General features: G+C 45.2%; 1 protein-coding gene across 1 annotated transcript; it reads left to right on the top strand.

Annotated features, from left to right (window-relative positions):
• Nucleotides 1–1296: 1296 nt before the first annotated feature.
• LOC143845237 (leukocyte elastase inhibitor-like) lies at nucleotides 1297–13270 on the top strand. The gene is made up of 7 exons (XM_077353466.1): nucleotides 1297–1460; nucleotides 2208–2384; nucleotides 5148–5285; nucleotides 6190–6307; nucleotides 7314–7456; nucleotides 10861–11028; nucleotides 11971–13270. The coding sequence occupies exons 2-7, from the start codon at nucleotides 2217–2219 to the stop codon at nucleotides 12376–12378; spliced, it is 1143 nt and encodes a 380-aa protein (XP_077209581.1). The 5' UTR covers nucleotides 1297–1460; nucleotides 2208–2216; the 3' UTR covers nucleotides 12379–13270.
• The last annotated feature ends 1638 nt before the right edge of the window (nucleotides 13271–14908 follow it).

Below are 14908 nucleotides of genomic sequence, written 5' to 3' on the forward strand. Positions count from 1 at the left end.
AGAACACCTGGGGAATCGATCTCATATCAGGAGAGGAAGGCAGAGCCAGGCAGGAATATCTCATGTTTCTTTTCCTAAAAGGCAGCAATTTCCTCGAGAGTAACTGATCTCTGTTGCCTGGAGCTATATTTCCAGTATATCCCCATGTCCACTTTGGAGACCAGTATCCCTAGTCCACCCGCCAAAAAAAACCCATTTTCTCCAGTATAACTGATCTCTTTGTTCTGAAAATGAGCTATTATGCCAGTGGATCCCCAGGTCCCACCTGGAGGCTGGCATCCCTAAAAGCAGCAGATAAGGTGGGACCCTGGGCTGCACTGCCCCCCCCCCAGCCCCCTTCACAACAGGCCAGGTTCTCGAGGGGGAGATTTTATCACCAGAATAGGTTTGTGTGATAATGCCTTGCTCTAAATTCTGGAAGGAAAGCCTTTTACACTCTAACATCACAGAAGGACAGAGTTGATCAAAAGAGAACAGTGTCAATAGATCAGGGGCCAAACTGATCAATATGGCCTCTATGTGGTCATCATCAGCCATTATAAATGGACATAGCACCACTGACCCCTCTGGAGATTCTATGTGCGTCTCCCCACAAGGTAAAAGGTAAAGGTATCCCCGGTGCAAGCACCGGGTCATGTCTGACCCTTGGGGTGCCGCCCTCTAGCATTTTCTTGGCAGACTCAATACGGGGTGGTTTGCCATTGCCTTCCCCAAAGTACTAGTGATCAATTATATATTAGTTGAAAAATTATGAGCTTTGCCAAAATATTAGGAGGAGTTTAAAATTAATGGTGCAGCGACACATGATCATCTTGGCCAACAGCAAACTCATAAGGAGACCGAAATGTCAGCTCTAGGCTCCTCCCCCTCCCTCTTTTCTTTTGTTATTTTTCTCTTTTCCCTCTCTTTTATTGCATTGAAACTTTATTTTGTTGAAGCTACTAATAAAGGTTAATATTAGAAAAAGAAGAAAAATGAGCTTTGCTGAAATATTGGAGTTTATTACAGTTAATGATTTGGGAAGAAGTGACCATCTTCCCATTTCTGTTTAGGTATCTTTAGGCTTCTTTTAGGATGCCCTGGCATCATAGCTCATCTCTGGGCTACAAACCGGCTGCTTTGGAGGGAAGGGGGGCTTCATGGCATTATTCCTCCCTGAGGTCCCTCCCCGGCCCCACCCCAAAGTCCCCAGGTCTTTCCCAACCCAGAGTTGGCAATCCGGCTTGCAGAGCGGATTATTTTCCCTTGTGCCGAGCCCGTGTGCGTCTCCTAAACTCCGCCCCCAGGGCCGACCACCCATGCCCGACCAGAGCTTTCACTTTCGCCTCTCTCCGCATTCGCCCCTCCTTCCTTCCCTCCCTCCCTCCCTGCAGCCGCCCGAAGGTGCCCGACTCTGCACGGAAGTGCCCTGAGCCTCGCCCGTCTCCGGCTTGGAGCCTCGCAGCGCCGCTATCCGGAGGGTGAGACCCGTCACCGGTGCTGCTGCTGCTGCTGCTGCCGCTGCTGCGCCCCTGGGGATCCCGCAGCGGGGTCTCCCGGCCACACGGACTCGGCGGACGAGCCTGCCTCGCTGCCCGGGCGTGGAGCTGGCCTGAGTGGCCGCATCGAGGGGGCGGATCGCCGCTGCTGGAGCGTCCCCGCCTTGGCCGGGGGAGGGGGGTGCGAAGGGCAACCGGGAGCGGGAATTAGGGGGTGGGGTGGTGGGTCCCCAACAAGCGAATGCTCCTGGGTGCGGTCAGTCGATGCAGATGTCGCGAGGATGGGGGGAAACTCATTAGATCAAGGGTGGCCCGACTGCGACCCTCCAGAAGTCCGTGGACTACAATTCCCATGAGCCCCTGCCAGCATTCGTATTCACTGGCAGGGGCTCATGGGAATTGTAGTCCATGGACATCTGGAGGGCCACAGTTGGACCACCCTTGCATTAGATCAACTTATTGACAATTGTATGAGAGAGATAAATTGTAGGAAAAAGAGTGTCGGAATTCAAGGGAAAGTGAGAAGGAAGGAAGGAATGCTGGTGATTGATTGATTTCTTATCTCGCTGCCACGCCCTGTCTCCAGGGACTCCGACTCTTCAGGAAGGACCAAGGGTCCGCCCCACCCCTTCCTTACCCTCCCCTCTCAGCGACAGCCGTGCCCTTTTTCTTTTCTCTGCGTCCTGGGAGTGCTCTTCGGGAAAATTCTCCTTTGTTCCCCGCTTGCAGGTTTGCAACATGGAGCCCCTGGCAAGTGCAAATGGGCATTTCGCTCTCGATCTCTTCCAAAAATTCGGGGAAGCCAACCCGACAGGCAACATCTTTTACTCGCCGGTCAGCATCTGCACTGCCATGGCCATGGTCTTCCTAGGGGCCAGAGGGAACACAGCCACACAACTCGCCAAGGTCAGCAACCCTCCCCTCCTCTCCCTTCCGTATTTCTGGTGGTTTCTTCTTCTTCTGCTATCCGGCTGTTTTGTTATTTGGCCCTAAGCAAAACCTTCCATGGCCTGTGGGGATGCTTTAAACTGTCACGTCCATAAGAGAAGCTTTCCTTGCACTGGGTCCAGGAGCTCCTCTCAGCTCTCAGCTAGGGATGCCAGCCTCCAGGTGGGACTTGGGGATCCCCTGGGTGTATACCTCATCGCCAGACTGCAGAGATCAGTGCAGAAAAATGGAGAACTGTCCTATAGTTCCATGATGACTTTGTAAATCATTTCTATTTGACATAAGTCCCTATTAAGGTAAAGGTCAAGGTATCCCCTGTGCAAGCACCGAGTCATGTCTGACCCTTGGGGTGACGCCCTCCAGCGTTTTCTTGGCAGACTCAATACAGGGTGGTTTTCCATTCCCTTCCCCAGTCATTACCGTTTTACCCCCCAGCAAGCTGGGTATTCATTTTACCGACCTCGGAAGGATGGAAGGCTGAGTCAACCTTGAGCTGGCTGCTGGGATGGAACTCCCAGCCTCATGGTCAGAGCTTCAGTCCCTATTATCAAACTGTTATATATATTCAGAGCAGTATGTTTATTTACAATATACTGTTTCATGAAAGTTCCATGTAAAGCTTTCCTGAGCCACAAGGGAGGGCAGTATATATATAAATAAATAAAATAACTATGCTGAATTATCATGAGATCAAACATCCCCTTCAGTTTTCTATTTGACCTTCACCAAAATATCTGCCCTGTGGCTCATTCACATCTCCCCTTTCCCCTCTTTACCCCTAAAGAGTTGTCCTCTCTCCCTTTCGTATACCAGACAGTGCTTTCTCTGTCACGTGTTCACTCAGCTGCGTTTGTCCATGTTGTCTCCCTGAGAGGAGGAACTAAAATATATGCCAGAGGTAGTCAACCTGTGGTCCTCCAGATGTCCATGGAGGACATGGCCCCTGCCAGCGTTTGCTGGCAGGGGCTCATGGGAATTGTAGACCATGGACATATGGAGGACCATAGGTTGACTACCCCTGGTGTATGAGATGGGGCCATGCGTACAGGCCATTTCAGTGATCGTGGGGGTCATACATGTTATTTCAGTGAGGGCTGTTAGCCCAAATGTGGAACTGATTGCCCAGTGTTTAGCTCATGAACACTGAGATGCAATCCTAAGAACACTGGAGCAGACCCCATGGAGTAGACCCATTTAGGATTGCTCTAAAAAGGGTTTTAATAGCATAATATTGAATCATAGCAAAGTCTAAAATGACATGCCACAGGTCTGTACATAGGGGAAGCAAGATGTGTCCAAATTGTTGTACAGCTGTCAGATATATCAACTGGGATAAATTTCATTGTTCCAAGTGATATTTATGTGTATTCTTGCATCACAATGGCGATCCACCGGATGATCGATTGAGTCCTCTTCATTTCTTGGTTGCTTTACAAAAATACCGAGAGTAAGTGGTTGGCAGAGAATGTATCGCAAGAGATCAAAGGAGACAAAGAAGTAACATTCAGGAAGTAACATACGAGATAGTAAAGAGCAGAGATAGGCTACATCACTAACAGAGAGTAAGTGTGTGGAACTTCCAAGAAGAAGTTGCATATTGCCTACGGTGACCAGATTTTAACATTGGTAAAGCAGGACACCATTGACCGGGGGGGTTCTTGATTAAAAATTTGGTCTATATGGAGCAACAAAAATTTTCGTAGAACGCATAGAATGCCAAAATAGTATTGTAATATATATATATATATATATATATTTAAATTTCAACATAAGTACAATTTGCCAAGTAACCCCAGATGTCCCTCCAAAAGTGGGACAATCTGGTCACCTCAATATTGCCCTAAGAGAAGAACTGGCTTCTGTCCCCTGTTTTTTACTACTCAGAGGAGTTACAAAGCACCTTACGATTGCCTTTCTTTCTTCTTCCCACAACAGTGACCCTGTTTGGTAGGTGGGACTGGCCCGAGGTCACTCAGCTGGCTGCATCTGGAGGAGAAGTGGGAAATCAAACCCAGTTTTTCAGTATAAAGCCACTGGTCTTAACCACTACACCAAGCTGGCTCTCTAAGCAGTGATCAGGAGACAGCCAAGGACTGGCACTTATCAGGAAAGCAGATGCTGACCTTACTATTCTGTTTAACCTGTGTTCTTGCTGCCCCCTAGTGGGGAAGATATATTTTTGCAGGGTTCAGCCAAAGAGGTCCAGCTAAGCAAGCAACTCACCAGTAGAAGCACGTTCTTCAGTCATTAAGTGCTCATGATTAAGGGATGTCTCTATCTCATGGGCTTTTCATTGGTTTTTTTGCAGCTGGGGAGTCCTCTGCGAAATAAGGAAATTTGCTTCTCAAGTGCATTAAAAGTGCATTATGCAATGTGTGTGGAATGGGCCTCGGTCCAACATTCCCTTCAGTTCAGTTCTCTATTTGGCCTTCACAGACATGGCTGCCCTGTGGTTTATTCACATCTTTCCTCTTCACCCCTAAAGAGTTGTCTTCTCTTCTCTTCTTTTTATTTTTATTTATTTATTTTATCTTTACAGTTATATTCCGCCAAAGGTTCATGCCCTGAATAAATCTTTGTTGGCCTTAAAGGTGCCACTGGACTCTGATTTTATTGTGCTACTTCAGACCAACGTGGCTACCCATTTGAATCTATTGTTGTGGGAAGAGAAAGGGAAGGCGAAGATTAAAAAAACAACTCTTCCTTCCTCCCCCCTGGCAGACGCTTCATTTTGATGGTGTCGAGGACCTTCATTCACAGTTCCAAAAGCTCAATGCTGACTTGAACAAGAGTGGCACCCCCTATATATTGACGGTTGCTAATCGGCTTTATGGGGAAAAGACCTACACCTTTTTGCAAGTAAGTTGATGTTGAGGGCATAAAAGAACTTTTGCTTTCGACTGGCCCACAAGCTGCATCCTGGGATGGTCTTTTTTGCAGTGTGAATCTGGGATTGAGAATTGTTTGATCCCAAACCAAGATCTGCTATTTGAGCAAAGAAAAGTAAACAGGCAATGCAGATTCTTAAGAATGCTTCAGAGCAGTGGTCCCCAACCCCGGGTCCGGGGACTGGTGCCGGTCCGTGGCTCAGTCAGTACCGGGCCGCGGCTCCTCCTCGTCCTCCTCCCTGGCTGCTGCTCATCTTTGATGCTCTCCGGTGGCCGCCATGACTGAGGCTCGCCCTCGGCATGGCACTGCGCAGCTGCTGCTGGTAAGAGCCCCCCAGTGGACGGCGGGAAGTCAGGGGCCCCAGCGGGAAAGAAATGGAGCAGGGCTCAGGCGGTGGCAGCGACGTCCCTCGGCAAAATACTACCCCCCCCCCCCCCGGTCCTCAGTAAAATTGTCAAGCGTTGACCGGTCCCCGATGATAAAAAGGTTGGGGACCACTGCTTCAGAGGACGTTGGGTTTTTGGTGTTAAGGAGGCAGTGTCTTTTAGGATGATGGGATTGCCAATCAGATGATGCTCAAAGGTTTGCAGTCCCACAGATCTTAGTGAGGGGAGACGAATTGTCCTTTATGGAGAATCTTGGGGGACGGTGTCACATCATGTGAAATAGTAATAGAGTTTCTGCTGATGTTTCAGTGCTTATTATCCCTGATGAGAACTTGCCTGCAATGTGGATTATTTTGGTCAATGAGGATTAATGCAAAGGAATGCAATTCCTGCTCCCATCCAGAAATGTGATTAATTCAGTCTGTAGTTCCTAGGGGCAAGGGTGCCTGACACAGTATATTGAAACAGATTCTGCATGATTTCTCCAGGACTTTTTGACTAACACTCAGAAACTATATGGCGCTGAGTTATCTGCCGTGGATTTTCAAAATGCTGCATCTGAAGCCCGCAAGCAGATTAACCAGTGGGTTGAAGAGCAAACTGGAGGTGAGTCGGTCATAGACTTCCTGTCCTAACCTCTTGTCTTTCTGAGGGATCTCAGGTGAGTCTGTTCCTGGTTAGCATCATGTGCCATTCTGTCCACTGTCCTTCATCATTCTTAGGGAGAGGCAGAACCCAACCTCTCCCATGACAATTACTTGCTATGGCAGAACCATTAGATAAGAACCAAGTTCCCCTTCCCATGGACATGGCATAATTCTTCCCTTTCCCCCAGGATTGAAATGATGGTTGTGTCTTTCACAGGATTCGTCACATGGCTAGGCGAGCAATTGTTGGCCCCATTACCATGCTTCAGGCAAGCGGTCTGCTTTGGGATAGAGAGAGCAGACTGCATGAGTATTTGTGGAGCTACTGTTTAGTTCATTCTTTTAAAAGATTCTTTTTTTTAAAAAAAACCCCTCATACTTACAAAATTGCAAAGCAGTTCTCAGGGGAGGGACGAGGCTCCCTGGTGACAATCTGGGAGTTAGCAGCAGCAAGACAAATAACTACGTACCTGGCTGTCTAGCTAGCTGTTGTCTGTCATCATTCTTCTGCTGTCCAACAGTAATTCTGAAGGCGACCGGGGGGGGGGGGAGAGGGGAAGTGCGCTCAAAAAGCAGGAGCTGTTGAGCTAATCTGGGCACTGGAGGAGATAATCTGAAAACCATCAGGAAGTTCCCATCCGATCTACGTGAAATATGCATTCCTTCAGCGCCCCCTGGTGGACACTGGATTCTGACCCATCAGGCACACTGCAGATCTTGGGCTGAACACAGTAAGCCAACTGTACAACACAGTGACAATAGCCAGCCCTGCCTTGCATTAAGTCACCAGCCCACACTCAACTCTTTTTCATTTTAGTTGTTTTGTCCGTGGTTTCCTTGTAAGCTGCCTTGGGCCTCCTTTGCAGGAAACGTGGATTATGAATGGCCAAACAAATCAATGTTCCAGATGCTTTATGTGTTGGGTAGAAAATTAGTCTATTATTTCTTCTGCCTTTTCATTCCAGGTAAAATCCGTGACTTGTTACCTGAAGGCACGGTCAGCGAGATGACCAGACTCGTTCTGGTGAATGCCGTCTACTTCAAAGGCAACTGGGAAGAGCAATTTGAAGTGGGGATGACCGAGGAGATACCGTTCCGACTCAATAAGGTAGGAACCCAAAAGTTGAGCGGCAAATACAAAATTAAAAAATCTTTCAAATATTTATTAAAGAAAGTGCACTGATATACATTAAAAACATAATAAAAATAAGATATATCTAATTGCACGTGACAAAATAGACTGAATGTGTTTTGACCACGAGGGGGTCTTCTTTGGTGGTCAAATTAATGTGTGGAAGGCTCTTTTATACAATCTCAAAATCTAAAGGCTTGCTGGGTGGCAAAGAAAAATCCTGAAAAAATAAATGTTTAAAACACGTTAGAATGAGCATATATGTATATATATATATATATATGTGTATGTATATATATATATATATATATGTGTATGTATATATATATATATATATATATATATATATATATATATATATATATATATATATATATATATATAAAGGATATCTAATGTAATATATATTTTTTATTTATTTGATTTGCATAAACATGGTGGTAGCTTACTAGTATGTTTTAAGGGTCCAGTAGCACCTTTAAGACCAACAAAGACGAAGAGTGCTTGCACTCGAAAGCTTACGCCCTGAATAAATCTTTGTTGGTCTTAAAAGTGCTACTAGACTCTGATTTTATAGTATTATAAAGTATCTTATTTGGAGCACCCCTTCTAAAATACGTATTATTTGAGGCCACCGCTCTGAAAAGAAGATGAAAGTAAAATTATACAATTAAAAAAATAAAAATGCCCATATTTCAAACAGAATAGCTCCATACATACCTCAGCTTGTGTCTAGCTCTGCATCAAATGTGCATTCCCATGTGTGCCAGAAAAAGCTTTGTAATTGCAAAAAAAGGAGGGGGGAGGGGACATTTTATGTCCTGCTGGGCTGATCCAATATGGCTGTTATTGCATCAGCAGTTTTCTATGGGCTAGTGTTGAAGTCTCGGGCAGGAATGTAAGGGGAGGGGGGGGAGGAACAGAGATAAACCACAGAGTCAAGCTACCAAACAGTTTAAAATATAATAATCTAGTCCAATAGAACAGGGGTAGTCAACCTGTGGTCCTCCAGATGTCCATGGACTACAATTCCCATGAGCCCCTGCCAGCAAATGCTGGCAGGGGCTCATGGGAATTGTAGTCCATGGACATCTGGAGGACCACAGGTTGACTACCCCTGCACTAGAATGCAGACATCCAATTCATCTCCTCATTCAGTCCATATGCAAAAGAGTCCAGCTGGTATGTCCAAAACACCTCCCTGTTCCTCAAAAGTCTTGATAGTGTTATTGGGTGCAGACACCTGTTCGATCCCCCAAAATCTCAGTTGCCTCTCCGTGTGTCCAGCTTTTACAAAGGGCTTTGCAGGTGGAGCAGTTATCCTTTTACATCTGATATAGTTCACATATCCATGTCCTTATGGCTCTCGCAGTACATCCCGCATACTGTTTTTTACACGGACATTCAATTATATAGATTGTACAATTGCTTGAACAGTTTACGAATGGTCTTGATTATGGAATGTGTTTCTCTTGCATGCCAGAGATCAAACCAAGCAGTGGCCTCACGGGAAAAATCCAAGAGGAATGCTCTTTCTATTGATTGTGGTTGTCTCATTTTTGTTGTTATAAATTTTGCTTTTAACCAACATGTCCTGAATATTTTTAGATCTTCTGTAAGAGAATAAAGGTGGAGCTCTGCACCTGGTGATAGTTGACAAAAAATGCCAATGGTTTTGGGATGGCTGCTCTGACATAATTATATGAACCATTGTATGTAAAAACAGCAACCATCCCATCAGAATCCTGATTTCTTATCTTTAGTTTCAGAACAGGGGGACTCTCTAGTTGTATTTTCAGCTTTACAGAAGGCATGTTTTAAATTTTGGCTGAATAGCCCCATCTGCCAGTTGTTTTAATACTATGTTAGTCTCCCTTACAAAGTCAGAGTCAACCCTACAGTTCCTCCTGATCCTTAGCAGTACAGAAAAGGGCAAGTTCTTTTTTACATGGAAAGGATGGAAACTATCCACAGCTAGGTAGGAATCACAGCACTTAATTCCACCTTCCCTCTTTCAACCATCTGTACAAGATGCGTTTTCAGGGGCTGATAACTGGAGAGTTTGTTAATTTTGTTGGGAATCCTAAATCACACAAGTCCCCATCCTGTTCTACCCACACCACATCGGTATGCAGATGACACCATGCTCTTTCTGTCGATGAACGGCCAGCTGAGTAACCCCCCACCCGAGTCTCTGACTTAGTGTCTACAGACTGTGACAGAATGGCTCAGACAGACATAATATTTTCTACTGTATTTAGCTTGAAACTGTGTAGACTTTTTTTTTTTTTACATTTTCAATATTTTGGTGGCTGGAAATTATTATGCTGCCCTAGATTTCCGTTAGTCCACACAGAAGGCATGCAAGAGAATAAAGTGAAAAGGTTAAATCAAAATTGCTTTCGCTACTCAGATTACGAACCACAGCTTCAGATATGCTAAAAATTGTGCCTATATACTCTAAATCTGTGTTTCTTAACTTTTATTACAAACTTTCTCAACCAGAGTTTTCTGAAACCTTGGGGTTTCTCAACTGCCCTAGAAGGGTTTCACAAATGGGTTGATTATTTTATAAAATATATTTTTGAAATTTGTTAAACATTTCTTGGATGATATAACCACATGTGGTCATGTCAACCTCCTCCCCAAATGGTCATTGATGGGCCTAGAGGGGGTGGGCAGTTATGTTTCCCAACCCTATTCTACACGGTGGCACCACTTCTGGGGTTTCTCAAAGCCTGCAGAATGTTTAAAGCGGTTCACAACAGTAAAAAGGCAGGTTGGTCGCCCATTTTCATCAACTGCCTTCCCAGGCTGCAAGTGCAAAATCAGGACTCAAAAGCAATGCTCCAGACTTGATGTGGGATATATACATGATAGTCATGTTTTAAGTCTAGTTTCATTTAAGTCTAGCAGCACCCTCTGCTGCTAGACTTAATTGGTTCATAAGACTTCTGGCAGTCATCACAACCCTTGGTGTTATCATTGATTTTTGTGTGCTTTTTAAAAGCCTGGATCTGGGATTTTTATACTCAGAGTGGTGTGAGAAGGACAAAACTTAGATCGCTGACCAAAGGCCACTGCAAATGAGAAGGCGGAACTGGTTAAGATTCCAGATGCCCCCATTTGTCCCCCCAAATCATGAATGTACCCTGAGGTTTGGAGGAGGCTGTATAGGAACCTTGAGTATCCCTGGGCTGTAAGTTGCCTTACGCTGGAGGAACCTTCTCTAACTTAAGTGGCTCTGCCTCTAGAGGAGGAATTAATGGCCACTGGAAGCTACAAAGCATAACTTGTTTGAACATATTTGGGGCAATCTTGTTCCTGTCTATGTCCACTCATCAATCTCCCTGCCCCATTTTTTTCATTCCCCCATCCAGAAGGAAAAGAAGACCGTGAAGATGATGTACATGTCCAAGAAGCTTCCTTTTCGGTACATCCCTGAACTCAAATTGAGCATCTTGGAACTGCCGTACAAGGGGAAAGAACTTAGTATGATTGTCCTGCTGCCGGACGACATTGACGATAACTCCACTGGCCTGGAACAGGTGATCCCCCCCCCCGATATAAAATATTCTGCCTAAATAATAATATATCAGAGATATGGAAAAATACAGAAACAGAAGTGGCCAATACAGTATTTTGTTTTTAATTCAGAAATGAAGGCAGGAACAAGGAGAGTCTTCAAATCAGAACATTGCTTCATCTGGCCCAGTATTCCATTCCATTCATCCCATCCCATCCATCCATCCATCCATCCATCCATCCATTCATTCATTCATTCATTCATTCATTCATTCATTCACTGCCCCTCTCTGTATCCTGTCTGAGGGTGGTGTATAACATTTTTTACAACAAAGTTAAAATCAGAGTACAAAACTATACAATAAATAATTAAAACTCAGTCCTGATGCTCTGCCTCAATGTATCTGGGTGGTATGGATATTCTGGGGGGGGGGGGATTCATCTCTGCAACCCAGCCTCAGCCAAATGCTTGCTCAGAAGAGCTCTGGCATGCAGGTCCTATTGAACTTTGATAGCTCAGTCAGGGCTTGTGTCTCTGCAGGCGAGGAATTCCACCAGGCTGGGGCAGGGCCAAAAAGGACCTGGTAGAGGCCAGTTGTACTTCAAGAGGGCAGGGAACACCAGCACATTAGCATCTGGAGGTCTTGTCTGGGGGTATATTGAGAGAGACTGCCTTTAGATATGCAGTGTACTCTGATGGCTTGTGGAGGACTCAGAGAACTTTCCAAATTCTGCTGCTCAAGGCCCCTTTTCACTAACCTATCCTGTCTGAAGGACTATGGTCAGCCACTGAGCCTTTGTGGCATCCACCCCTTCCTACTGAACCCCACTAGGACTCCATAAACTCTTCTCCATAAACTTTTCAGATTAGGGCTTATGCTTTGCTAATTGCAGGTAAAGGTTTGTCTCATGGCAATACTTAGTAATGATGTCCTGGTTCTCTCTCTGTCTGTCTCTAATTGTAGCTGGAGAAGGCGCTCACCTTAGCAGAGCTCCAAAAGTGGACAGACCCAAGAATGATGACTTACTTCAGTGATGTTCGGGTGTACCTTCCGAAATTTAAGCTCGAAGAGACCTACGATCTGAAGTCATATTTCTCAGCGTTAGGAGTGCGGGATGTCTTTGACAGCTCCAAGGCCGACTTGTCAGGGATGTCCGGGTGCCGTGACCTCCACTTGTCCAAAATTCTTCACAAGTCATTTATAGAAGTGAACGAAGAAGGTACAGAAGCCGCAGCAGCAACTGCGGGAATAACATTGCTTTGCAGTTTGCCTATGGAAGAAGTTTTCAATGCTGACCATCCCTTTCTGTTTTTCATCCGTGAGAACACGAACCGTAACATCCTTTTCCTCGGAAGAGTTGCTTCTCCATGAAGCATGAAACAAAAGGCAGAACCATAGAGGAGAACTCCCCAATTAGTTATCCTTACCCTGATTGAGATCTTTTACTTGCTGTACAATCCTATGCAGTTAGGCCACGTTTCATTCCTATTGCTTTCGGTGGCTTAGGTGGAAGGAAGCCTGCCTTGGCTTGATTTCAATGCCGCTTGGCCTCCCTTGTGCTTGTTTTGCTGATTCTGCTCGGATGTTTTAACACTGTGTCCCACCACTTCTGCACTGAATGCTTCCTGGAATATGGAGCAAGGCATTAGTTATTTGAAATGAAGGGATGTTGCCCCAAAGATGGACATGAACACATTTTGGAGCAGTTGTTCCAGGGGTGGTCTTTCCTTAAAGCTGATTGTGATTATTTCTCAGTATCAGCTGGTTTTGCTCCCATAATTCAGTACCGTTAAACCTGAAAACTGGTGCTGCTAGGCTCTTCACTGGCCTTTAATCCAAAAAACTGGGTTTGATTCACGACTCCTCCATGTGAAGCCTGCTGAGTGCCTTTGAGCCAGTCACATTTCTCTCAGAGATCTTTCAACCCCACATACCTCACAAGATGGCTGTTGCAGGAAGAGGAAGTGAAAGATGATTGGTAGCTGCTATGATACTGCTTAAAGTAGAGACGTGTGAAGAATAGAAAGCTCTTCAGAGTCATTTCGAAAGAAAAGAATGAATAATGTGAATTTGTGCCTTAAGAAAATACCTATGAAACGGCTGAAGCACCTTTGGAAACAGTTCACCATTCAGTGCTCGGAAGGCGGGAGGCGACCATCTTGGAACAGGGCAACAGTATTTTCTTTGACATCAACATAAATATGGCATTTAACCCCTTATTTTCACAATGAAATAATCCAATAAAGCTTTTCCATTTGTCGCAGTGACTGTGGTCTGGTCCGATTCAGGTACAAACAGACGTTGGAGAAGCCTTAGGGATCTAATTAGGGTTCTTGTATCATTAAGATCCTGGGAAGAGGTAAACGGCAAAACTATTCCTGATTCATTTTAGATACGGCTCACAAAGAAAGATGAGGCCTCCAAATTACCTTTTTATTAAGGCATCAAGTATTTTCTTCTTTAGCCTCAAGTTAAAAGAATATAGGAAATCCCATTCTCCGTAGATAAAGGAGAGCAATAACATGAATCCACTTAAATATATTATCCCCAAAGCAAGCAGGTCACAACCAGGAAGCCCCTTTGACAGGGAGGGGGAGGGGAACTAGGAGAGAACTGTGGGGTGCACCCTGGGGTGGGGGGATCCAGGCAGTAAAAGTGGTCCATTCTTGGGTGCGGTCAGTAGATGCAGATGTATCAAGGGCAAGTCCAGAGAGGATTTGCAGGGAGTTTAGCCCCCCCCCCCCCGAATGATTAAATGAAAGAAAAAACACAAAAAGCTACTTATTGAATGATATGAGAGAAAAAGAGTTTGAAAATTCAAGGACAAGTGAGATAGAATGGACTTACTTGCACAAAGATTCTGGAATTAATTGTAACCCCCTCTTTCAAAATCCTATGCAGGTACCTGAAATGTAAGGTTTGCACATGTTTTGCACAAAGGAAATTCCTGCAGTAAACCAGGAAGATTGCATTAGGCCAGGACTGCCTGTGCCAGAGAGCTGTATATAATCCATCCATACACATTCAGCAACTTTTTAACAACAATCTTCAATTTTTAAAGGATTTTTAGTCACCAGGCACATAAAAGTTATTAGAGGTAAAGGTATCCCCTGTGCAAGCACCGGGTCATGTCTGACCCTTGGGGTGACACCCTCTAGCGTTTTCATGGCAGACTCAATACGGGGTGGTTTGCCAGTGCCTTCCCCAGTCATTACCGTCTACCCCCCAGCAAGCTGGGTACTCATTTTACCAACCTTGGAAGGATGGAAGGCTGAGTCAACCTTGAGCCAGCTGCTGGGATTGAACTCCCAACCTCATGGGCAGACAGCTTCAGACAGCTGCCTTACCACTCTGCACCACAAGAGGCTCTTTAAAAGTTATTACAAATATCTTAAATGTCACCCTGTAATGCACATGGAGATCTGGTACACTTCCTTTTGCCAGACTTCTGCTTCTTCATTGGATTCAGGAAACCAAATAACAGGAAAGCACCTCATAACTTAAGTGTCCTAGAAGAATTCTTCATTTTTTTTTAATACTTCGTATCTCAAAAGATCACCTCTTCTCCTAGGCGCTTAGGAATGATCCGTTTTTAAAGAAATTTGAGTAATATATTTTTAAAGATATTTTGCTGAGTGTTCCTGGATTGATTAGGCAGGGCTCTATCTTTAGCACAGGGATTCTTGGTCCATTGTCAAAGCAGGTTCCTGCCTTCCCAGCAGCATGGGTGGTTCTTCCCCACAGTCCTGGGAGTGCTCTTCTGGCAAGTTCTCCTTCGTTTCCCACTTGCAGGTGGGCAACATGCAGGTTGGCAAGTGTGAATGTTCAGGGAAGTCCACTTGAAAGACAACGTCTTTTACTCCCCAGTCAGCATGTCTACTGCCATGGCCGTGAGCCACAC

The sequence above is a fragment of the Paroedura picta genome, chromosome 9, assembly GCF_049243985.1.
Source record: "Paroedura picta isolate Pp20150507F chromosome 9, Ppicta_v3.0, whole genome shotgun sequence".
Lineage (NCBI taxonomy): Eukaryota > Metazoa > Chordata > Lepidosauria > Squamata > Gekkonidae > Paroedura > Paroedura picta.

Bases quoted from the DNA above. Each gene is read 5' to 3' on its own strand.
- LOC143845237 (XM_077353466.1), top strand. From the start codon at position 2,217: ATGGAGCCCCTGGCAAGTGCAAATGGGCATTTCGCTCTCGATCTCTTC. The intron at 5,286-6,189 runs GTAAGTTGATGT...TGATTTCTCCAG, and splicing joins AGACCTACACCTTTTTGCAA to GACTTTTTGACTAACACTCA. The intron at 6,308-7,313 runs GTGAGTCGGTCA...TTTTCATTCCAG, and splicing joins GGTTGAAGAGCAAACTGGAG to GTAAAATCCGTGACTTGTTA.